The sequence below is a fragment of the Pararge aegeria genome, chromosome 13 (genome assembly GCF_905163445.1).
Source record: "Pararge aegeria chromosome 13, ilParAegt1.1, whole genome shotgun sequence".
NCBI lineage: Eukaryota > Metazoa > Arthropoda > Insecta > Lepidoptera > Nymphalidae > Pararge > Pararge aegeria.
The window spans coordinates 5,655,617-5,680,230 of record NC_053192.1 but is presented as its reverse complement, the minus strand read 5'-3'; the positions used below and the strand labels follow the sequence as shown (position 1 = coordinate 5,680,230).

The window sequence follows — 24,614 nt, the reverse complement described above, 5'->3', positions numbered from 1 at the left end:
TTCGATTCCCACAACTGGAAAATGTTTGTGTGATGAACATGATTGTTTTTCAGTGTCTGGGTGTTTATCTGTATATAAGTATTTATGAATATTATATTCATAAAAATATTCAACATCTATCTTAGTACCCACAACACAAGTTAAGCTTACTTTGGAGCTAGATGGCGATGTGTGTATTGTCGTAGTATATTTATAATTATTTATATTTATTTATTTACAAATACAAAAATGTGTAAAATAAATACCATTTTATCGGTTTTTTTCCTATTTAAGTTACACTTACAAACGAAACCGAATAATATCTAGATAAAGAAACAAACACATAAATGTATAGGAGAGAGTGAGATAGAAAACATTATACATTTTGCACCTATTCTAGTTACCATGGAAACTTAATAATAAACCTTACATTTATCCTAATAGTTCTGATACTCTACATCCACCTCAATCTCTCGTATTCTACTTTTTGGAAATTACACTTCCGCCGAGTGTGAATAAATTGCACAGGATTTTTTTTTTATATACTTAACTTAGAAATCAGTTTTTATCGTTCAAGATAGAAAATTGAATGTATTGTAAATTGGTGTCAAAATGAAATTAATCTTTTAATTATTACAATTTACAAATTTATTTTGGAAAAGCTCTTCTTTGCCGAGATTCTTGTCGGCTTTCGGCTCTTTCGGCTCTCGGTAGAACTTGCCGAACCGGTGGTGTAGGCACTACAGATAGACAGACTAGAGGCTTTTAAAAGTGCTAGAGTAAGCCTACTTAAAATAAATGAATTTAATATTTTCATTACTGTTTAGTGTAAAGTATTTTTTTTAAATATAATTAAAAAAAAAATTTACAAAGAGAATCTCTGAAATCTGTCTTTCAAGTTTTATGATTTGTTTTTAATTACTACAACGCACTTGTTTTTTTTTCGGTAAGGCAAATAAGAAAAATGTTTACTTTGAGCTTAAGGAAGGCAGTCGTAAATTTTACCCAAAGGCTTGCGAACAATCGTGTAACTTTTTAGTTCCTATAGCGAAAAATTACTAAAATACCATGAGTTCTATATTTATAATTAGGACTTATACCGATTTCAGGTTTACTTAGATAGGTACGAGTACATCTTTTTTCTATAATAATCCTTTACTTTTCCTTGATTTCCTTCACTTTTAAAAAATAACAAAACGGTATAAAAATAAAGGAGGATCAAAAATGACTTTGGCGCCCGTCAGATATTGTGTAAAATAAATATTGAGCAAAATAAATTAAAAAAATAGTGTATTGTCAAACGCGCTTTCTTTTTAGTGGTCGTGTGCAGGATGCAAGTTGCATGCACCAGTGTGGCCTTGCCCTAACTCAACTAACTTCGTTTCATAGACGTAACTAACAGCCTATAATCGACACTGTTTCTCAGGTTCCCGCAGTTGAACGTTACAAATTATCGCAATTTGTAAAATTGAACATCTGCATTCGCGGAGTAACAAATTCCAAAACTTTAATTAATGTCTTTTAACAGATTCGGTAAACAAACATTAGGAGCTTAATGCTGAAATGTGTGGTGCTTAAACTAAAACGTTTTCAAGGTTATGCTATTAACTTAAGCACACACACGCTGTTCTTAATTCATATCAGTCGGTGACTTTACTTAGGTCACTAGTCATGACTATTAAAATAATAATTAGAAGTTTTAATGACCACAATTCTTGGAGCAATATACAAATCATTTAAAAAAGATCAGAGAGAAAAAAGAAACTTCAAAAAAACCTCATTAAAATGTAAGTCGTCATTGTGGTCAATGGGTCACCTTCTCAGCTGTGTTGCAGCACCACAGCATTACGACTGTAACAGTTACGGTATACAAATCATTTAAAAAAGATCAGAGAGAAAAAAGAAACTTCAAAAAAACCTCATTCAAATGTAAGTCGTCATTGTGGTCAATGGGTCACCTTCTCAGCTGTGTTGCAGCACCACAGCATTACGACTGTAACAGTTACGGTCTACTCTTAAAAGAAAGAAGACGGAAATTACAAAATCCTGAAAGCAGACTATGATAAAATATTTCCGTAAAGTCTGTTTTCAAAGTTCTTTCCTTTAAGGCAGCATTTTTCAGCAAACATGATGTGTAGTCTACCTCTCTACCGGAGAAGTCCATAAACTATTATAATCCCTTGCCTATGGCTCGGCCTTAAAATGTATGTGCCTAGATAAGTAATGTTATACATTTTCTAGATTACACTCTTTTTTACAGAGATAATTCATTGCTCTGAAGAAACCATTAAAATAATTTATCGAAGACTTAGTAGCATGATCCTTGTTAACGGCTATTATCAGTGAAGTTTGGGTTATGTGCTACTTATGCAGTTGTTTTACATGGACCTTGGATTTAATTCAAAGGTAAGTAGAAGAACTCTTAATAATTAGTTTCATTATGTACACTTAACGCTAGTAGAAAAAGCACTAACTATTGAGGATGTAACATTTAAAGCCTTTTCTGTACACAATCCACACACCTGGCGACAAGTTATAGTGTTTATATCCTCTTTGGGTCAATTACCACTGCAGGGCACCGGGCTACTCTCAGTACAAGAAGAGTTTTTGCTGTAGTCTACCACGCTGGCCAAGTGCGGATTGGTAGGCTTCACACGCAGTAAAAACGTAATGGAAAATTCTCAGGTATATAGATTTCTTCAAGATGTTTCCTTCACCGTTAAAGCAAGTGATATTTTAATTGTATTGTTTGCTAAATAAGTGACATACATAGTAAAATAATGTGAGCTCTAAGATGATAGTCTAGTAGTAGGATAGCTTTTTATGCCACAACTTGTCGTTGAAAGCCATTTTTATGTCTGCTGCCAAGTATCAGTACTGTATAATGGTCTGAATGGCGTATTTACAGACATGTACTATTTAACGAAGACCAAAGTCTTCAAAGAGAGCGTGTGTTGACTTAGTAATGACTTACGGATCTGAAACGTGATCGCTTGGGCCTCATAGAATGGCCTCACTGACTCTGAGTCAGTGGTCGATGAAGGGAGCTATGCTAGGAGCATTTCTACGTGATCATATTAAAAATGAGGTGATCTGCAGAAAAACTATAAGAGTTACCAATATAGCTCAGCGAGTGGCAAAGCGAGGGGTAATTTGCGGGGCACGTAGTTCGGAGAAACGATGGACGTTAGAATGGCGACCCCGCACCGGTAAACTCAGGTAGGTCCCAAAGTAAGTGGACAGATGACACCAAGCGAGTCGCTGGGAGCCGCTAGTAACAAGCAACCCAGGATCGTGTATTTTGAAACTCCCTACAAAAGACCTATGTCTGATGATGTTGAATGTTCTTTCATTTTACGCCATTGGTTGCCTGGAAGAAATCGCTATGTAGCGATAAGGCCACCAAATTGTACTCTCTTGATCTCTCTTTGGTGTACAATAAAAGTGTATTCATTCATTCAATATTTAACACCTTCTCCTCAAGTTGATGAAAACGGGATAGCAATTTGTAGAGTTGTTGAAGTGTTGGTCTATTTATAGGTTTTTTACTTACATTCAGCTAGACCCGTCAGATGATTAAGAAAAAAACTTACAGCTTTGTCACATACCATTAAATATTTTGATGTTATTCAATTTAAAAAAAATCGTCGAACTAAAATATTATTATCTAGAGCACAAGCATCAGTTCGATAAATTAAACTGTAATTGGGTTATCCGCTCTCTTGTTGATCCATTATTAGATTGACTATTTTAAAATAATGTCTACCCCCGAAAAATATTGAAACGGATTCGTTAAATCGGAATTCAGTGATTCAAATTCCAGTGAATTAATTATGAACCAAACTATTATTGATATTGACTATGTTTTGGTAATATTTTTGCAGCGTAGGTTTTATTATTTGAATGTTAATTTGTAACGGGTATTTTTTTATAAACCCAAAATGAAATCAAAGTTACCCAGCGTCAATAATAAAATCGGATAACAAAGTACAAACAACCTGGAAAATTGTTAATAATGAAGCTGGGAAAGCTAAATCTCGCCACGTTAACTTTGAACTAATTATTATTGATAATAAAGTTGCCGCCGACAGTGAGGTTGCAAGTACCTTTGAAAACTTTTTCAGAATGTTCCTATTTTGTTAACTGATTCACTAAATTCTTCACCTACTGCAGCTCAGAGTTTATTGAGGAACTACGTTAATGAGTGCAACGTTTTGTTTAATTTTTAACATATATCTGCATGTAATATAATAAAGAATTTTAAGTTGTTGAAACAGAAAAAAACAGGTGATATGTTGATATGAAAAAACAGGGGTATGTCTGTAATAGTAATATCTAACATTATGTACCTACGTTATTGCCTCTTACCATACTTTTTAATGAATGTGTTGATAGAGGTACTTCTCTTGACTTGACGTTTCAAAAGTACTTATATTAGGTCTACTTGAATTAAATGAATTTTGTTTTTTTTTTCTATTATATGCTCACGAGGATTATGATGTTAGGCATCACATCTATTCTAGCTTCTCGATTGACTCATACGCGGACGAAGTCGCGAGGGTCCGCTTGTATTATTATGTGTGAGTCTGTGACTACGTATTTCCCGAACGGATGAACCGATTTTGATTTTTTTTTATATTAGAAAGGTGAATTAGTTGGGATTGTTATTAGTTATATAAAAGTCCAAGATGGCCGCCGCCCCAAAATTGCGGATTACCTATTTTTTCCCACCTCCCTCAATACGTGTATAAAATATAAGGGCTTGCTTGACTGGTAAAATACTAAACACAATGACAAATTTCAAATCCAAGCCGAATATGGCACAATATCGCAAATAACATTTTTTTCAAAACTCTCTCAATATTGGTATCAATGAATGGGCTTGACTAGCAGAATAATGTACATTTTTATTGAAAGTCGGGGTGTTTTTAAATTCTTAAGTTATTTTACATTTTCCGCTCACAGGATACTAACTTTTTTCCTCTCATGCTGGTTGGCATACGCTGTGTGCTGTGGACTGGGCGTCGCTATCATAGCTGGAATTGCTTACGGCTACAATTACTGCTTAGCTGAGTACATTGTTCTCACAAGTTAGTATGTTGGTTGTATTGCATAGTTAACCTACTATGTAGTTGTTCCCGCTAGAGCCATTCCTTTTCCAAGGCCTTCAATCCTTACTAACATTATAAATGCAAAAGATTTTGTTTGTCCTTCTTTTACGCTTTAACTAAGCAATCAATCAACTTGATTTTTGGCATAGAGTTAGTTGAAAGGACGAAGAGTAACATACATTACATTCTTGCTTAAAAAAAAGGAAACGTGCGTGTTTTTAAGTACACGCGTTAGAATTTATACCACCATAACCGAGTTATATACAAGAATAACCAAGTTAAACTTTGTTAACAACACATTAAAATTTGAGATTTTTGATTTGAGATTTACAATTGAAAGTGTACACAGTCAAACCTTTATTTTTAAATCTAAAATGTTACATGTAACTAACATACGTACTCAATTTGGCATCAATACCTACCTACTAATTTTACAAATCTGTTCGTTTGTATGTTTCTTTTTTACCAATATCCGTCTCGACTGCTACACCGATTTTAATTTTGCGTAAAGATAGCTAGTATAGTTTTCAGCTTGATCAGAAAAAAAGTTTAATTTTAATACATATAAAATAATTTTGTTTGATTCTAATACTACTAATGTATACCGTTAATGTATTCAATTCAAAGTGTTGCACGTTGCAGGATCTGATGTAAGTGTGTACATGCGTCGAGGTCAGTTTTATGACAAACCAGACTTGTACACAAAGAATAGCAGAAGGAGTGGTGACAACGATGACGGTACGTCTAGTCTGTTTGACTAACGGCCGGTCCATACAGTGAATTGCGGCACCCTAACGGCGATGACAAATAGTGTTGGAAGGGCAGTATAAATGAATGGAAACACATGTTGATAAAATTCAACAAATACAAAAACAATAAATACCGCGTTAAGGTAGAAGTTACAATTATGAAGCCTTATCGTTTCATAGCGATCGCTTCACTGCAACTAAAGATGTGACAAGAAAATGCTACAGATTAATTGAATGTGGTATAATTTATAAAATTGCTTATATTGTTTTTTATTATATAACAAATTACCGAATGAAATCTTTGAGATGTCTCTCAATAAATTCAAAGTTTATATAAAACGTAAGCTTACAGAAAAATCCTATTACAATATTAAGAATTACCTAACTTCATAGCTTAATATTAATTAACTGTAAGATCTGATAACAAAAAAATTACCAGGCTAAGTTTGTTGTGGGCTCTTCAGGTGCGCGTTTGGAACCCTAGTAGCTTTAGGTTTAAGTTGACGATAGAAGTTATCAACATCCCCTTACAATAATGTAAACATATATATATGAATGCTTCACAAGTGCCTGTGATAGGCCTACAAGAACAAATAAATTTTGAATCAAATATGTATATTATGTACACACATGTCAACATATAATTCAAATTATAAGTATAACTTAGTGATCTTTAAAGCATTCCCCTCTTATCTCAAATTAGAATATCAACAAGAAGTACCGCATGGAGATGATTCCCTCTCGGGGCAATGGGAGAAAGACCAGGAAATCAGAAAATACGCAGAGAAACTCACAAAATACTCGGACAGCAGAAACAATATCGTCGTTGCAGAGCAAAACGACAAACATTATCAACGAGTAGATCCATCTGAAGATGATCCTGTTTTGGGACAGTGGAACAAGAACCAGGATAAGCGAAATTATTCTAGCCAAAGGGCCTTTGTCGATTCAAGCCAGCTAGTGAATGTTCCCAAGGTAGGTTAATATAATGCTTACTTATATTATAAATGCGAAAGTTTGTATGGATTAACCACGCAAAACCACTGAACCAATTTGACTAAATTTTGGAATGGAGATAGATTATACCCTCGATTAAGACATAGACTGCCAAAGAAATAAACGGTTCCTACGGGATTTGTAAAAAAACCGTAATTAACGCGGACGAAGAACGCTGTTCCCCGCTTTAGCTAAGGTTCGTAACGGAATTTTATATTGACCACGCGGATATCTTAGTCCCTCATAGACCCTCGCACACGTCCCTTTTTATATTTATTTCACGATCAAGGAGAAAATGAAAAACTACACAGTCAAATTTATCATGCTGTTAATAGCAAGGGTTATCTCAATTATATCTTGATAATAAACTGCCTCTTTTTTTGTAAGATTAACATTTTATGCCATAAATTATATTTTAACAATTTAATAAAGAAAAAACTACTCTAAATACTTTTGCTAAAATACCATTTTGGCTTATTGATTAAAAAGATCACGAACGTTTTTCTAATGGCTTTCTCTTCTAATATATTTATTCAAAGCTTAAATCTTATTATTTCTGGAATTAAGTAGCCTATGCCACTTCAGAATAAACAAGCTTTGTAATGCTAAAAGAATTATTAAAATCAGTTAAGTAATTTTCATGTCTACTCATTACAAAAAAACAAACTTTTAATAAGAATGCGTTGGCACCCATTTGTAATTAAAAGCACAAAAATGGAAGCGTTTTCATAATCCCCTACAGCTTAAAATATTGGAATGTGTGGCAAAATTTACGAATAAAGATTCTTCCCTTGCTGGAGCAACTCGAGTTTATTCGCTTCGAAAATTTAACTTTATCGTGTACGGCGGTAAGAAATAACATGCTGTTGAGGTAATAAGTAACTATGTGAGATGCATCGTGGGTAAGGCCTCGGCTATCCTTTTGAGGGGACCGAGTTCAATCCCCGGCACGCATATGTTAAACGACTAAGACACCGGGAGGTATCTTTGCATCGTTCGAGTCCATGTAGGACTGCGGTGCGTCGATAATGCAGTCGTATTTATATTAAAATACCCACCAACTCAATGTCGTTAACATAAATATCGGGCAAATATGAATTTATAGTTATCAAAAGTTTATAAAAGTTTTATTTACCCACTTTATAAATTTACTGTAACATTTATCAACTTTTCGGAGTTACGTGCGTTTTTAATCTAAGTATTTAAAATATCACTAGCGCTAAAGGAAACAACATGACGGAAACCTTCATGCCTGAAAGTTCTTCATAACGCTCTCAAATGCTAGTGAAGTCTACCAAGCCGCACTTGGCCAGCTTAGTGGACTATGGCCTAAACCCTTGCCACTCTCAGAGGAGACGTGCCCTGTAGTCAGCCGTTAATGGGTTGATAGTGATAAGGTTAAAAACATACGCAAGAAACACAGTCATAGAACAACAATAAATTGTAAATATGATTGAACAACGTATAAGAATTGATGCTGAATTAGCAACGGCACTTTCCGTTTATTAAATTTGAACACTAATAAAAATCAAAAACATTTTAAGAATTTAAAATCCTTTCCAGTGCTTAGTTTATTCCGTCATAAATTCAAGTAAAACGAGTATAAGAATGGTTTCCCGTCTAGACGATAGCAAACTTGAAACTGCCGGACATATTGAATTTTTGCAAGAATCACCATTCATGCATGAAATTTTACTGCACTTAAAACTATAAGTATGATTAATTCTTTATACATGCTTCCATACTTAAACAGTCTGGCACATAATTTTTAATTGAATAAAACTTGAATTCCATGTACAAATGCTTACCTAAATCATAAAATGAAAGAAGAAGAAAAGAAGAAGAACACCTGATGTGTTGAGCAAATTTCTCGTTTTGAGGTTATGTAATGACATTTCCTTCTAATCAGCGAATTAAACGCTTGCATAACCTCGAGCCGTATTTCTGGACTGAATTTAATGTTTGTCATAATTTTTTCAGCCCATTTTGTTTCGTTATAGGGTAGTATTTTCTACAAACTCACATCGTCATCGCCACGTCAAGTTTCAAACCTTACAAATCCATACATCTCTACGTCATTACTACAAAGTGGCTCCTCGGAAATAGTAATGAGAATGTTTGAGCCCGTTTCAAATATCGTCCCAGAACCCAGGGATTCAGTTGAAGAGTACGATGATAAACCTGATATAGGTCTCAGAACTGACATGAACATTACAGAACTTGAAGTGATAGAGAGGAAAACGATAGCTACACCAGATATCAGAACACAGCATGAAGATAATCCTACTAGGTAAAACAATATTGAAAATACTTTTTTTAAAATGCTTTTTTTTTTATTTTAACTGTATACAACATTGCTAGGTATGGTGTTCTTACTCAAATGAAGATAATAGCAGGTACTGCGTTTTGTACATTTAATTTAAGAGTCGATAGGTGCCGATTCTTGAAACTAAATTAAATTGATAGATCTAAAAGTAGTGCTGTCTTTTTCATACTGTAAAAGTATAGCACTATTTTTAGACACGTCAATTTTGTTTAGTTTGTAGGTCTATGTACAACGTATGCGAAGACCAGAACTAATTTTATTTAGCACCATTATTTAAATACCTTTATCCTTTAGTAACACTTCAACTAACTTTGTGATCAAATTGAATTTGTTAACAGAAAAGGGAGCGACGTCCAAGTCATTCTGGATAATAATAACATTATATCTAGTCACCCTTACTCATTGTAGGACGACCGTGTCCTGTAGTGAGCTGGTAATGCTGATGCTTCTGTAACAATACAGAAGCATCATCATGAGTTTTAAAATAAAACTAGCGGACCCCAGCGCCATCTGTCGGGCTTATTTGTGAATCTAAACCATCCAGGGTGCCACCCAAACATATACCAAAAAATTCATTCAAATCGGTCCAGCCGTCTAGGAGGAGTTCAGTGACATACACACGCACACAAGAAATATATATATAAAGATAATACACAGGTATTATTTCCATTAAAAAACTCCTTCTTATCTTAAGGAGTCACTTTTGGGAGTGCAATCCGATTTAAGATCGTGTCGCGCGCTGACTCTGAGTATGCCTTTTCATAGAACTAAGTTCTATGAGCACTCGTTTACAGTGCCAGCCATAGAGCTGTGGAATGCGCTCCCAATCGACATAAGGCAGTCCATGTCACTTTATATATTAAAGAAAGCTGTCAAAACCAATAAAGTTTACATTAAAGACGACTTGTATTAGTAATTACTGTTATTAATATATTTATGATATGTTAAAGTATATATTAGTTTATTATTATTATTATTTTTAATATTTATTATTTTATCTTTTATTTTATTTGTTTAATCTAGTTCAAGTATTAGTATATAGTTATTAGTATGTATTTTTTTAATATGCACAACCTGCAGTATGTTATCCTTTTGTTTTCCTTAGGATAAGGAAAACAAAAGGATAACCATGCCTGATAACACCAGGTTGCCTGGAAGAGATCGCTACGAAGCGATAAGGCCGCCTTTTGTATACTTCTTCGGTCTGTGTTTTTTTTATTCTTCTTCTGCATTTTTATTTGTGAGCAAGTAAAGAGTATAAATAAAATAAATAAATGATGATATCTAGTCACTCAACCCAACACAGGAACATGGGTTTAATTCCCCATTTCTTTCACTCAGCCTTGCCGCAGTGATGAGCACGGTAGTCCAATAAATGGGAGGTCTCAGTTTCTAATCCCAAAATATTGAGAAAAAAAAACCCAAATATACTCTATATTTGGGTTTTTTTTCTCAATATTCACCTGTTAGGTTCGAGCCACCCTACCGAAGATGACAAGCCTACCGACAATAACATCCCTCCCGACAATGACGTGATGCCAAGCGATTTTGTGGTCCAATACGATGCCGCGTAGAAACCAATTAGGGGTATTATGGGTCAAACATAACATCATACACCTAAACGGAAAACCTGCTACCATCCTAGACATGTGCATATCGCATTTATACTAGTCAAAACTTCGAAATAATAATAATAATACCTTTTTTTAATTCACAGAAGATTAATAACAATACGCCCCTGGGGTTCATCTCCGAAGCCAATCATAATGGAATACTCATTGGATGTGGATGAAGACAACGGTGTTTATAAAGCCGTGTAATAAAATAAGAAAATACATAATATCTTGGTTTACCAATTTTCATAGCTTTGTAGTTTTATTCAATTGTGTTAATAACAGTTCAAGCCCACCTTGTCGTCAGTGACGTGAACTGGGCTTCTTACCAGGGTATGCATATTCAAATTCAAATTCAGAACAGCAGACAGCGGGAAACATGCATAAAATGGCAAAAATCCTCATCTTATACGGGCTATGTATAAATTTTAGGGTATGCAGTGCTTTTGTACGTGTATTAAGTGCACGCCACTGCTGGTCGTCTACCACGCTGGAGCCTGGACTAGTGCGGAAAGGTGGACTTCAGACACCTTTGAGAACATTATGGAGAACTCCCAGGTATGCAGGTTTCCTCACGATGATATCCTTTACGGTTGATGAAGAAAGTGATATTATAATTGCTTAAAACGCACATAACTTAGAAATGTCAGAGGTGCGTGCTGGGATTCGAACTCGCCCGCACTAAAGTAAAGTCGAAGTCCTTCCCACTGGGCTAGTTTAGTTATTATTGGTACGTAATAATTATTATTTTAACAATTATTTGGTTTACATTGTGAGATTAGTACGTGTAGTTAGCGGTTTATCGTGCTAATCCCTATCCCTATCCCTACTAATAATATAAATGTCTATGTAAGCTTGTTTGTAACGCTTTCACGCAAAAACTACTTAACCGATCCTCATGAAACTTTGTACACATATTCTTGGAAGTGTTACAAGTAATATAGGATACTTTTTATCCCGACATTAAGCTTGGTTCCTTTGGGAGAGCGGATAAAATTGTTTGACGATTTTAGACCATAACTCCGACAAATTATAACCGATTTAAATAATTATTTTTGTACTATAGAGGTTATAATATGTGTTTAATTTTGGACAGAACTCCTCAGCGGACAGCAGCAAACCCCACATTTAAGGCTTAGCGATACTAAATACTTGAATGGAAATTTAATGCCACATCAAAATACAAAATCAAACGCAGCAGAAGTCGCGGGCAACAGCTAGTATTATATATTGAAAAGGCATTATAAACAATAAAGATTATATAAACACAGTTATTATTTTCAATTCTGCCGGCACGCACTCTTTTTTTTTAAGATTTTAAATTTTTATGATCATTACTGCAGTCACAATTTGTCGTCTTCGATAATAAAGGCTGAGCGCTATTTAATCTGCTATACATATTATTTAAATGATTATTAATTAAAATAGGTAGTGTGTTTACTAAGTATCCGTGTACAAAGGCGTTTAAAGTTTTACGATTTCTTTTGTGTTCTTCCATTCCAATGATCGAGAACTCAAATGATCTGAAAAAAATACATGCCTTAATTAGTTAATTAAATCATTGATTTAATATCATTGCATTAAATGATATTTCTCTATTCGTACATACTAGATATGTAGACTAAAGAATCGCGAGCTTCTGTCAATTTTTTTTTTTTAATAAATATACTAAGACAATTCACACATCGCCACTTAGCCCCAAAGTAAGCGTAGCTTGTGTTATGGGTACTGAGATGACTGATGAATATTTTTTTAATGAATAATATACATAAATACCTCGAATATACGTATAAACACCCAGGCACTAAAAAACATTAATGCTAGTCCCCGTCAGACCGTTCTTGACCCTGATGTCCCTTCATCTGGGGCTATTGAGCAGGTGAATAAGCGTGGTTAGCATCAGCTCTCGAGCGCTGTCTTCTCCGAGCAGGAGACAAATACGTTCCTACTGACAAGAGATTTATCAACCTGTACGATGTTACTTTTTTGACCTTTCCTCTGTCTTCTGTTCCTGGGCCGTTTCCGCACTTGGTTGGTCAGGAACCATCCGTTGTACGTATTATCGGACCCTTTCTTAAGAGTTACTGTTTACTGAGTTTAAGAACTCGGCAGGGAGGTTGTTAAACGGGCTGGGTCAAGAAATGTTGTTGTCCAATCATCAAAGTAATTCTGTTTTTGTGGTACAATTAGTTTTTTACCTATTCTGGTTTCCACATGACCGGGTGTACGTTTCTTACAGTTAGTGCTGGTTCTGCCAGTATAACTAATTTAAATTTATAATGGATCGGTATACTTCTACGCTGACTGGAGTTTAGACACCTACATGAATTTTTTGGATTTTAGTTGTATTTGATTAAAATTTTTTACCTCCAGATGACAACTTCGAATCTTGCCTCCCGCCTTTCCAAGTCAATTGCAAAGTCCACCGAAACGTCGTGGATTTCAGTTACAAAATCATGATTTTCTAGCGCGGTTTCGTTGCCGAAAGTTGTGCTTCCTCGAACCTGTCACAAATTAAGCTTCACCTTTTCGCTGATAGTGTGCGTTGGCAGTTAGACAAGTAAGTTTTATCCCTCGTTAGTGGATATGACCGGGGTATAAAATGCTATGCTCACTGTGCAGAGATATAAGAAGACGACTATTCTTTATTATTTTGTTATTTATGAATATTCGCTGTTTTGCAATGCTGGCTGATAACTTAATGGAGGTTTAACTAGATCTTAATTTACACATACATTTTGTGCACTGAAAAAACCATAGCTCTAATACACTATACTTTGATAAAAGAGAAACATTGACGTTCGATATTGTTTTTGCAAAAATATATACTTGCCTGTTAGGTGTCTGTATCGAATGTCAAGTAATTAGCATAAATAATAATTACAAATCGATATTTGGGTTTATCGAGTTCCAGTTTACGGTCACACATTTATTACATGTAATAAAGTTAATGATGATTTAAAAAAAAAACAGCAATGCGATGATAGCCCTTTGGGTAGGACTTCGACTTCATATTTGGAGGGCCGAGTTCGAATCCCAGCACGCACCTCTGACTTTTCTAAGTTATGTGCGTTTTAAGCGATAAAAATATCACTTGCTTCAACGGTGAAGGAAAACATCGTGAGGAAACCTGCATGCCTGAGAGTTCTCCATAATGTTCTCAAAGGTGAGCGGAGTCCACCAATCCGCACTGGGCTAGCGTGATGGACTAAGGCCTTAACCTCTTCTAATTGTGGAAAAAGACTCGTGCCCTGCGGTGGGCTGGTAACGGATTAATATGATGTGTAAAAAAGAATAAGCAACGTTACCATCAACGAGTTAAATCTTAATGATTCCGTTATTCTTGCGGACTGCATCTTATATGGACCGCCTGTGTGAGATGAGTATAGTGTATCCAACCCATGTACTGTAACATTGTCAACAGCGATATCACCAGAGCAAAATTCTTCTGGGCACTTGAAATAAAAACTCTCATTTAATATTATTTTCTCCAACTAGCTTGGAAATTGAGTCATTGATAAAAACAAAACCGGCCAAGTGAGAGTAAGACTTGCACACTAAAGGTTCCGTACCGTAGAAGGAAACTTATTTAATTGCCGGTACTCACTTATGGCTCCGAAACTATGGGCGTGAGAAAGAGTTATTCTTGGAATAGATTTCTACGTGGCAAAATCTGTAAAAGAACCAGAGTTACCGATGTAACTCAACGAGTCGCGAAGTTGAAGTGGCAATAGGCCGTGGAAGATGAACATATGTTTATTTTTTTATTTATCAAATAAAACAAATACTTCAAAATTGTTAGTATAAAAGCACCGAGAAAACCGCAATTGTTTGTCTTCGGTGCCAATCTGCAACGATTATCTTATGTTTTATGTGTGTTTAATTAGAAAAAATAAAAAACTAGCTGTGAAAAAATATACATAGCTCGGAGATCCACAAATCCAACATCGCAGTGAGGTGAACAGGGTAACATACGTTTCTTTTGCCGGAGGTTAAAAAGGATTAAGTTTGCAGCAGAGTATCACATTTCCAAAACTCTACCTTAGATTTCCAAGTTAGGCTAACTGACTCAGCATCCAGTGTCGCCAAATTTTTCTCAACCGTTTTGTTATCAAGAGCTATCGCAATGTCATTGACGTATTTCGACGTCTCCTTAAATATATTATTTTGATATTCCCTGAAACAATTAAAATGTTGTAAATGTGTACGTAGGCAGTTTTTTAACCTCGACTTGGAAGTAAACTAGTAATTAGTTTTGAAAATGAAAATTTTAGAAATGACGCAAATGAGCAGCTGCTGAGAATTAGCCGGCTCCTTTTCCGTAGAATCTGCCTCCTTATCCGGTGTCCGGGTTTTGTCTTCTCCATAGTGCTTATATTATATACCTGACTTCAAATAAATTCGTAATGTTTTTTGGCAATCAATGGGGCACACAGAGCTCTGAGAGCCGATGTACGCTGAGATCCTAAATCACGCGCCGGAAAACGCGGTGTTTGTATAGGTAGGCAGACAACATCGAACGACTCGCAGAGGCGCGCTGTATACAGGCGGCAAATGAGAAATTTCAATTGGCTACATTTGTCTAGAAATTGTAAACTATTGGCTTTTTCTTATTATAAATTCTCAATACCACCGAATAAGTAGTGCCATCTATGGACCTACTTGAATAAAGATATTTTTGACTTTTGACTTTGATTTTGAGTTATAATTTAGCGTATTTCGACGCCATGTCTCCTAGGTCACATCAAGTCGTCGGTCCAGGCATTATCATTTCATCACATTATCATAATTGTCATCATCATTGTTATCAACCTCTTACCAGCCGACTACAGCGTAACGATAAGAAGCGTAGGCCATCGCTGGCCATGTGCGGATTGGTAGTCTTCACACGCTTTTGAGAACATTATAGAGAACTCTCAGGTATGCAGGAGGAGGCTGCATTATGCTGTATAAGTTTATAATTCAGTTGTTAAAAGAGTTTAACAACTGAATTATAAACTTATACAGCTTACACTAAAGCTAAAGCTGGGTACAAAGGCGAATTTCTTATTTTGTCTGTGGTCAGTTTCTCAATAAAGTAAATTTTCATTAAATTCACCATGTTGTCAGAAGTGGGATTTGTTTCTTGAAGTAATCATTGCCTTACATCATTCAATTTTCAATTAATTTTTACATTCAAAATATTTGAAATCATTATCTTGTGATTAACCGATCTGGATTGAAACAAAATTAAACAGACTTATTCAGACCAGTGTGTCTTGAGAGCTCAGCTTGGTCGTGAATTTGAAAACTTTGTTTTGGCCTCACCTTGAAAACCCATGAGTCTTACCGAAATTTAGGTAAATAATCTCCGAACACGAGCGATGTATTGATAAAACTAAACACCGCTGCTTGAAGTTTCGGCATCAATTCGGCACGTATCGGTCTACTCAGCAAATATTGCAACTGTTTAGCTTTAAAACAAGACGAAATAGAAAGTATTTAGAATATTATATAACATATAGAGAGTCCAACAAATTAGTTTGGCCATCCAAAGGGGCAATGCTGCATCTTAGGAACTGTGCCTCGCTGCGATGGCTTCGAAGACGTTTTAGATTTTATTTAGTTTTACATAGTTTATTTTAGGTTATATCTGTAAAACAAATATTTAAAAAAATAAATAAACTTATATTTTGTATATAGAGTAAGTAGAATATTTATTTTATTATTATATGTATGTATATATGCCCCACCTTACTATTTTCTGTATATTCTATCTTCGTCATTGGTTGCCTGTAAGAAATCGCTATGAACCGGTAAGGCCGCCAAATTGTATACGTTGTTTTGTTATACTTTTCTTTTTTATGTACTTTTTGTGGCGTGCAATGAAAGTATATTTATTTATTCATTCATTCAAAGTATAAAAGAACGCACTCTTGAACTGCTGGCTAGTAAAATGTTTCTATGTTGGTACTATCGACAGTTATGTTTAAGAGTGTAATTTTTTTTTATGGCTTGTTGATGAATCAGAATTCATTCTGAGAAGGAGCTAGGCTCTAGTCCACCACGCCGGCCAAGCGCGGTTTGGTGTTCAAGACATGATGGAGAGCTCTCAGGCATGCAAATTTTCTCACTATGTTTTCCTTTACCGTTAAAGAAAGTGATATTTTATTGCTTAAATTAACTTTAAATATTACCTACTCCACAATATACTTATTTAATGACATACTCTGTTCCACAGTAAAATAGGGTGCTATGATCGGCGGCTGTTGTTTTGCAGAAATCTGAAAACAATATAAAGTTTAAAAAACTAACGACAATAATAAACAGATTTACCTATAAGACTAATATTATAGGTAAAAACTAAAAATATTAAAAACTAGCTGTCCCGGCGAACTTCGTACCGCGGATATTTTTTTTTATTTTGGTGAATAGTACTTACTATTCCGGTCCTAAGAGAAATCCAAAAAATCTAATATCATAAAAATTGGTCCAGCCGTTCTTGAGTTATAAATGGTGAAACTAACGCAACTTTCTTTTATATATATAGATGGCCAGATAGCATATCTGGCCATTGATTAATATGTTACTATCGTCTACTACTTATATCTTTATATAATGACATAGGTACATACCTCAACACTAAATTTACAATTCTTAACTCGAAACGAGTCGTGACCCAAGTTAATTGTCATTCCGCTTAATTTGGCAAGCACATAACCGTCTATCGTGCAGTCCTCAGCGACGATTCTAAGGAAAATAATTGTATTGAAAACAGCATTGACTTATTTATGAATACCTACTAAAGATATAAATTTACTTGTATACCAATCATTCGTGATTTTTTTTCAGTGATGATGCAGTCTAAGATGGTAGCCGGCTAACCTGATAGGAAGTATGGTAGTCATATCCCTAACCCGTTTCCACGAGATATCGCACCGGAACACTAAATCGCACAGCGGACGTCCGATGGGCCAATGCCTCGTACCAAACCGGAACAGAGAAAATTCAGAAATTATAAATGCCCAAATTGCCCCTGCCCGCAATCGAACTCGGGACCTCCTACATAATTTCACAGCAGTCTTCATTGTAAAGTCAACATCTTCTGAGGATGCGCCGGTTCTGGAGCGAAACGTGCGTAGAGGGTACATTTCCGAAGATCTGATTGGTGTGGAGTATAAGGATTGAAGAAGTTATAAGTTACGCCATACATATTCCCCTGCTTTGCGCGGAGTATAGAAAATTAAGCTTAAATTTCATAATATATCATGGATTTCCGTAAAGTAACGCCTGCTTGTATCCAATACGCCTAATTTTTAAATAGAAAATCTTTGTATTTGTAAAGTCTACGTTAAATCACACGAAATATATCAAAGTAAACATTTATATATTGAACGGATTTTACGAAGTAGTTGAGCTCTGCACTCGAAATTGTAGACGAATATAATACAAATAGGTCACTAAATCCATTTTGGTAGGTTTAATTTTAAGAAAACTGTAAGCCGCTCAATCCTTTTCGGATGGGCAGCATTCGGAGAGATTCCTTACACTTTTAGTCCGAAATATATCTCAATAAGGTAAGTGAAATATAGTTTAGATTTTATTATTCCAACAATCAATTGTATTTTTCAGTTATTTTAATAACTTTGTCTTATTATGTGCTAGTGCCTACAAATGAATAATTATCATTTATTTTTATTTGAATTTTAATAGTAAACAAATGCTTATACTTTTTATTATTTTATATTTATATACGCTCCAAGGCGAATGTCAAATTAAAGTTTACATTTTTATAACTTAAAAAATTATATATCTTCTAATAAAATTCTCAGTAGTATAGCTTTTTTGTGACCGAGCTCGTCCGGGGAAGGTTTATCATCATGCTTATTTCTGCCGCTAAGCAGCATTGTTGCAATTATATTGTACTTATTTAAGTAATATAGAGAAATAAATAAATCATTTATTTATTTATTTTATTTAGAATACTTTATTGCACAAACTTAGAAACAACACAAGAAACACACATGAAAAGAAAAAAAATAGGTAAAAATAAAGACAATAAAAAAAAAGAAAAGTTAAATACAATTGTGTGCAAAGGCGGCCTTATTGCAAAAGCAATCTCTTACAGACAACCCTTGGTGAAAGCGATAATAGAAAACACACACATAAAAATTAATAAAATAAATAAATATACATAATAAAATGAACATAAATATGTACCTCTATAGTAATACAATCTTAACAATAAGTAGTAAGTAGTGTAACAAATATATTGTTCTAATAATATCTAATCATTCATTCATTCATTCATTGTTGCAATGCTGTGTTCTGGTCTGAAGGGCTTTGTTGCTAGTGTAATTACAGCCACATGAGGCTTAACACCTTCGCTTCAAATTGAAGGTCAAATGGCGGCATGTTGCAGGACGTGCTCCTTGCATGCCCTTGAAGTGTTGCTCTGTTTATAGCTTTTCCACTTACTATAAGGTGGGCCATCTGCTTGGCCAAAAAAACCATAAAATTATACGCCTTTATTACTAAACTCTTTATTTGTACCTATACCACAACATTAATATATATAAAATATAATAAAAACAGAAACATATCGAAAGAAGTAGAATACAAAAGGCGGCCTTATCGCTTAATATCGATCTCTGCGTGTGAATGTCAGAATGCTGGTGGTACAAATTTTAAAATACATACATGCGAAAAACTACATACCTACATAAAGTAGTGCACACAAATAGATCAAAGTATATAATATAATTAAAAAATAAATATTAAAATACACGAATATATATAATAACAACACTTACAAATTTAAATACTTTAACATAAATGAGTAAGTATATAAAGTATAAACGCTATTAAAAGTCGTTGACATTATAATGGGCCTTAACTCCTTTTATAAATATCGCCAGTGATTTGGATCGTCGTATGCTCATTGGAAGCGCATTCCACAAATCCACAGCTCGTACGCTAAAGGAAAGCTTGTAAAATTTTGTCTTATTATAAGGCATACTCAGCGTCAGCGCACGGCACGATCTTAAATCAGATTGCTCACCAAGAAAAGTTTACTAGACTTTATACTATATACTAGATAGAAGTTTAGTTAGACTTTAGACGAGTAATGATGAATAACTTACGCCAACTCTCCATAAGGTTGCAACTGTACATAACTGAAAGGCGATTTCCGCACTGTCTGCTCTTCAGCCGAGTACACAACATCAGATTGATTTCTGAACAGTATATATTTGGCTTCCAATATCATTTTACTGAGACCGGCTTCCATTCGTAGAAAGTTGGATGCCAACGCGAATGTTACCTCTGGCATGATAAGGTGTGGCAAACTCGTCAGACTTGGATCTATCAACAGCCTAAAAAGTAATCATATTAAAAAATAACCACCTCACGGTCTGGGTATTATCATAACTACCATACTCCTAACCGGCTAACCCGAATAAACAAAAAATAAGGTTTCAAACAGCATCTATAATAGTGACCGTTCTCTGCAACGCGTTTTCATCAAACGTATGCGGTAATGCCGTAAAATCTCCCCTCCGCTCAAACTAGATACTTCTCTATGTGTTTTCTTATTTTCCACTAGCCGTTCCATGCGACTTCGCGTTAATTACGATTCCTTACAAATGCCGCGGAAACTGTCGGTTGTCCTAGAATTTTTACAGAGGCATAATACTTACTTTAATCAAGAAGTACATAACTTTAACTTATTGTCTTCGTCCCTGTTTATTACCTTATTTTACAAATTACATCACATGGAACAGTTTATATTTCTGGGATAAAATAATATACTGCCGATTGGCGCTGTGGGCAGCGGCTCTGCTTTCTGAGTCCAAGGCCGTGCGTTAGATTCCCAACTCTAAAATGTTTGTGTGATGAATATAAATGTTTTTCAGTGCCTGGGATTTTATATGTATATTATTCATAGAAATATCACCATCCATCAGTCATCTTAGAACTCATAACCCAAGCTACGCTTACTTTGGGGCTAGAGGCGATGTGTGTATTGTCGTAGTATATTAAAAAAAAAAAAAAGTAGCTTATGATACTCTATATCCTTTTAAATTAGGTTTAACGACATTTATTCCCATAAAAAGACCTAAGTCACTTACATAGGAAACTTAATTTTCTATAATAATATACTCCGCCATTAGACTATTGGTATTACTTAATATAAAAGAAGCTAATTTAGTTTTGAGTTAACATTTTTTATAGGTATAGGTATGAAATTTGGCGCCTTCAAAGGTAAGGGATTTTTTACCATAATTTGTTCTAGTTCTAGGTAAGGTAAGGAAACTGGCTCGACGATTTTTTTTTTTCTTTATTGTGAAAGAGATATTAGTGTGGATTGTTTTGTTCATTGATTTTCTAATAAAGATGCACGTGCTTTATATACATATATTATATAATTGATGAATGTTCAATATTTTAGTATTACTATATATAGATTTTTTGGTGGAAGTTCGAAAAGGATATTGGAAAAGAGGTTTTAGTATTTTATTTAGAGCAGTTTTAACTTACTCATTACCAAAAATCAAGTTGATTGGTGCCTTAGTTATGGCGCAACTTCGCCCGTATACTTACAGTTTCTAAAACGTAAAATATTACAACAAAAATATTTACCCCCATGAAGTTTACTTACCGCTCTATAACATTGTCAGATCCATATAAACCGGTACATAATCTTTGGGCATCTGCCGAACGCCTTACATATATATTCATTCCACGGTTCCCATAACTGTCTTTTATTGCCTATAAGTTTATTTATTATTTATTTATTAGGAAACCAATGTGCATACAACTATCTATATATATAAAAGAAAGTTGTGTTAGTTACACCATTTATAACTCAAGAACGGCTGGACCAATTTTTATGATATTTGATTTTTGGATTCCTCTTAGACCGGAATGAGTAATAAGTATTAAAATATAACATTCATCAAAAAAAAATGATCCGCGTTACGCAGTTCGCCGTGACAGCTAGTTTCTAAAATGCTAGGCGGTTGCATGCGTTCATTGTCCGCGTTTATTACGGATTTTTGCAGATCCCGTGGGAACCGTTCGTTTTTCAGGAATAAACTAATATTTAAAATAGCTAATGATACTCTCCGTTCCTTCAACTAGCTCTACGCGAAAAATGAAGTTGATTGGTTGCTGAGTTACGGCTTAAAAGACGAACAAACAAACACTTTTGCATTTATAACATTAACAAGGATGGACACATTTAACAATTGCTTTCAGAATCACTATATCGAATCAGAGCGGATCTGATTCGATATAGTGATTCCATTGTAAGTGTTATGAGTTTTTAAGTTATGGATGATATCTCACGGTTCCAGGTAGTTTCCACCTACATAATATTGGCAACAACTTTACGTACCAAAAGTATAGCATTCTCGAAAGAGTGTCTGTGTACTCGCCAGTGCTTTTGAATTGCCTTGAATACATCTAAAAATAAAGATATTACACGTAAAAAAATCTTAATTTAAGAAAATTGGAATTATATAGCTTCAAGTAGCAAACTTTTGCAAATAAAATTCATTATGGGGCGTGCGCCGAGAGAATTATTAAAGATAAATTAAAGTTATGGACTTCTTGATTAAAGATTTTAAACTAAGATTTTCGTGGTTAATCAACATTTCTAACTTACGTATAGTTCAACTACCCAGTGGTAGAATTATGAAAGAAAGCATCGTACCGTACAGCTTCTCAATTTAAAAGTGACGTTGTCAGTGTAGTGTGTCGAACAGTTCGTGAAATACCGACAAAAAGAACACGAAAGCTACTTGACACTGGCAAAGTACATTGTGCTGTTTTGGCACTACGAAAAGCCATAAATCAAAAGAAGAAGAAAAAGAACACGAAAGCGGGTAGTCAGATTCTGCCCGTGACATCCAACTTGACATCTCGTACCAACGCAGTCCCGTCGTGACCACGATCCATGAAACTGGGTCGAAATATCGACAAATCCAAAATATTATCGTGGTATGTACCCGTTGAACTATACTTAAAAAAAATCTTGATTAAATTAGGTACTTAGGAAAATCTCCAGGGAGACCGTCAGTTCCCGCGGGACTCGTAAAGAATAAGAGTCTGACTGACTTGGAGAAGTATCTAGTTTGAGCGCAGGGGATATTTACGATTACGGCATTATCACATCATCATCATCATCATTGAATCAACCCATTACCGGCCCACTACAGAGCACGGGTCCACCACGTCCACCAGTCCACCACGCTGGCCCAGTGCGGATTGGTGGACTCCACACACCGTTGAGAACATTATGTACTGGGATTCGAATTCAGCCCCCCGAAAGTGAAGTCGAGCTCCTACCCAATGCGCTATCGCCACTTTTATCTATATCTACTAAGTACATAAAATTTATTATTTTATTTACAAAGAACATTGTCCTAAGGTTGTATTACATGTAACCTGTGTTACTACGCCTAAATGACTTCAAAGATGGTCTAAAGCCTTTGATATGACTACGTATCAAATCTCTTTTAAAATATCGGGTTTAAATTTCAGAAGCTCACTCGGAGCTCACTTATTTATTCATTTGTTTATTTATTTAAATAAATAAATGATTTATAATAGAGTTACTATTGATAATGATGAATAAACGACTTTTCTTTCTTGCTGAGGACATCAAGACAGAGAGCCTAAAAACTTAACAGTCCCGCCCAAAGCGACGTATGGTCACGTTAGGTACACATCAATTCTTTATCCATATATAATTGTAACTAAAAATTTTTCACTGGAATAAGAATTTCATCTGAAAGTAAAGCATGTTGTAATTACCTACCTCAAAATACTGTAGAATTTATAAATAAATAAGGAAATCGTTTTGAAATAGCGGAATAAGATATGATACTTTTTTTAAATAAGAGTCAAAGCGCAGCTTCGGTTCTATGTGAACACAAGATAAAATGATTACGTAAAAATTAAAACAAAAATTCATTTATTAACAGCTTCTCCTCACTAAAGTTTGCTTTATAAATGAACGGACAGACTCAAAGTATAAAGCCTATACATTAAAATACATTATCTTTTAAACAATGGTTCAACCATAATTATCTTGATTTCAAGGCAAATACAAGAAGAAGAAACACTTTATTGCACGTATAACATACAGGAAAAGAAACAGTAAGGAGTATACAGTACACAATGTAGACATGCAAAGGCGGCCTTATTGCTGCAAGCAATCTCTTACAGGCAATCTTTGTAGATAGGACTTACAGCAAGAGAACGGGATAGTGCCAAGAGTGTTGATAGATATACATAAATACCAAAATGTAAAGATACAAATACATATATAATTTAAATAAATATACGTAATATATAAATACAAAAAAATATACATAATAAATTTAATTATATAACAAACATTATATATATAAGTAGATTTTAACACACAGTTTAAAAAAATAAAAAATAATATAAAGAATCTACTTCAAATTCCATCACTCAAAGAGAGGTAGTAGTCCTTCAGACGATTCTTAAATATCGGAAGGGAACTACTTCCACGGATTTCAGCAGGCAGATTGTCCCAGAGCATAATTGCTTTAAAGGTGAAGGAATTACTGAAGAACTTCGTTTTACAAAATGGTAGTACGGTTACTAGATTGGAAATCGCTCCAGAAATCTTTAACCACTCTGTGAAAAGTTAGTATTAAATTCTTACCACTATGAAAGTAGTCTTTTACTTTGTCTTCTATGCTTGATGAATCGACAGTAGCAGTCAACCAAAAGATTACAATACACGATTTAATTTTCATCTTACTCTTAACTAAACCACACTATTAATAAGAACGGTGAAATATAAATATGCAAAACATATTTC

General features: G+C 34.6%; 2 protein-coding genes across 2 annotated transcripts; one reads left to right on the top strand and one right to left on the bottom strand.

Moving 5' to 3' along the window:
* The first annotated feature begins 2,264 nt into the window (after positions 1-2,264).
* LOC120628783 lies at positions 2,265-10,981 on the top strand. Its single transcript, XM_039897402.1, has 6 exons — positions 2,265-2,385; positions 4,945-5,069; positions 5,733-5,828; positions 6,543-6,814; positions 8,836-9,125; positions 10,879-10,981. The coding sequence occupies exons 1-6, from the start codon at positions 2,336-2,338 to the stop codon at positions 10,979-10,981; spliced, it is 936 nt and encodes a 311-aa protein (XP_039753336.1). The 5' UTR covers positions 2,265-2,335.
* Positions 10,982-12,065: 1,084 nt separating this feature from the next.
* Positions 12,066-24,563, bottom strand: LOC120628897. Its single transcript, XM_039897562.1, has 11 exons — positions 24,456-24,563; positions 22,152-22,219; positions 21,414-21,523; positions 19,897-20,127; positions 17,389-17,503; positions 16,983-17,037; positions 16,104-16,227; positions 14,816-14,951; positions 14,083-14,229; positions 13,142-13,278; positions 12,066-12,297 (listed from the first exon to the last, which is right to left on the bottom strand). The coding sequence occupies exons 1-11, from the start codon at positions 24,547-24,549 to the stop codon at positions 12,084-12,086; spliced, it is 1,431 nt and encodes a 476-aa protein (XP_039753496.1). The 5' UTR covers positions 24,550-24,563; the 3' UTR covers positions 12,066-12,083.
* Positions 24,564-24,614: the final 51 nt, after the last annotated feature.

Bases quoted from the DNA above. Each gene is read 5' to 3' on its own strand.
- LOC120628783 (XM_039897402.1), top strand. From the start codon at position 2,336: ATGTGCTACTTATGCAGTTGTTTTACATGGACCTTGGATTTAATTCAA. The intron at 2,386-4,944 runs GTAAGTAGAAGA...TTCCGCTCACAG, and splicing joins ACCTTGGATTTAATTCAAAG to GATACTAACTTTTTTCCTCT. The intron at 6,815-8,835 runs GTAGGTTAATAT...GTTTCGTTATAG, and splicing joins AGCTAGTGAATGTTCCCAAG to GGTAGTATTTTCTACAAACT.
- LOC120628897 (XM_039897562.1), bottom strand. From the start codon at position 24,549: ATGAAAATTAAATCGTGTATTGTAATCTTTTGGTTGACTGCTACTGTC. The intron at 22,220-24,455 runs GTAAGAATTTAA...CTTTATTTTTAG, and splicing joins AAAAGACTACTTTCATAGTG to ATGTATTCAAGGCAATTCAA. The intron at 17,038-17,388 runs GTATGTACCTAT...TATTGTTTTCAG, and splicing joins ATTGTAAATTTAGTGTTGAG to ATTTCTGCAAAACAACAGCC.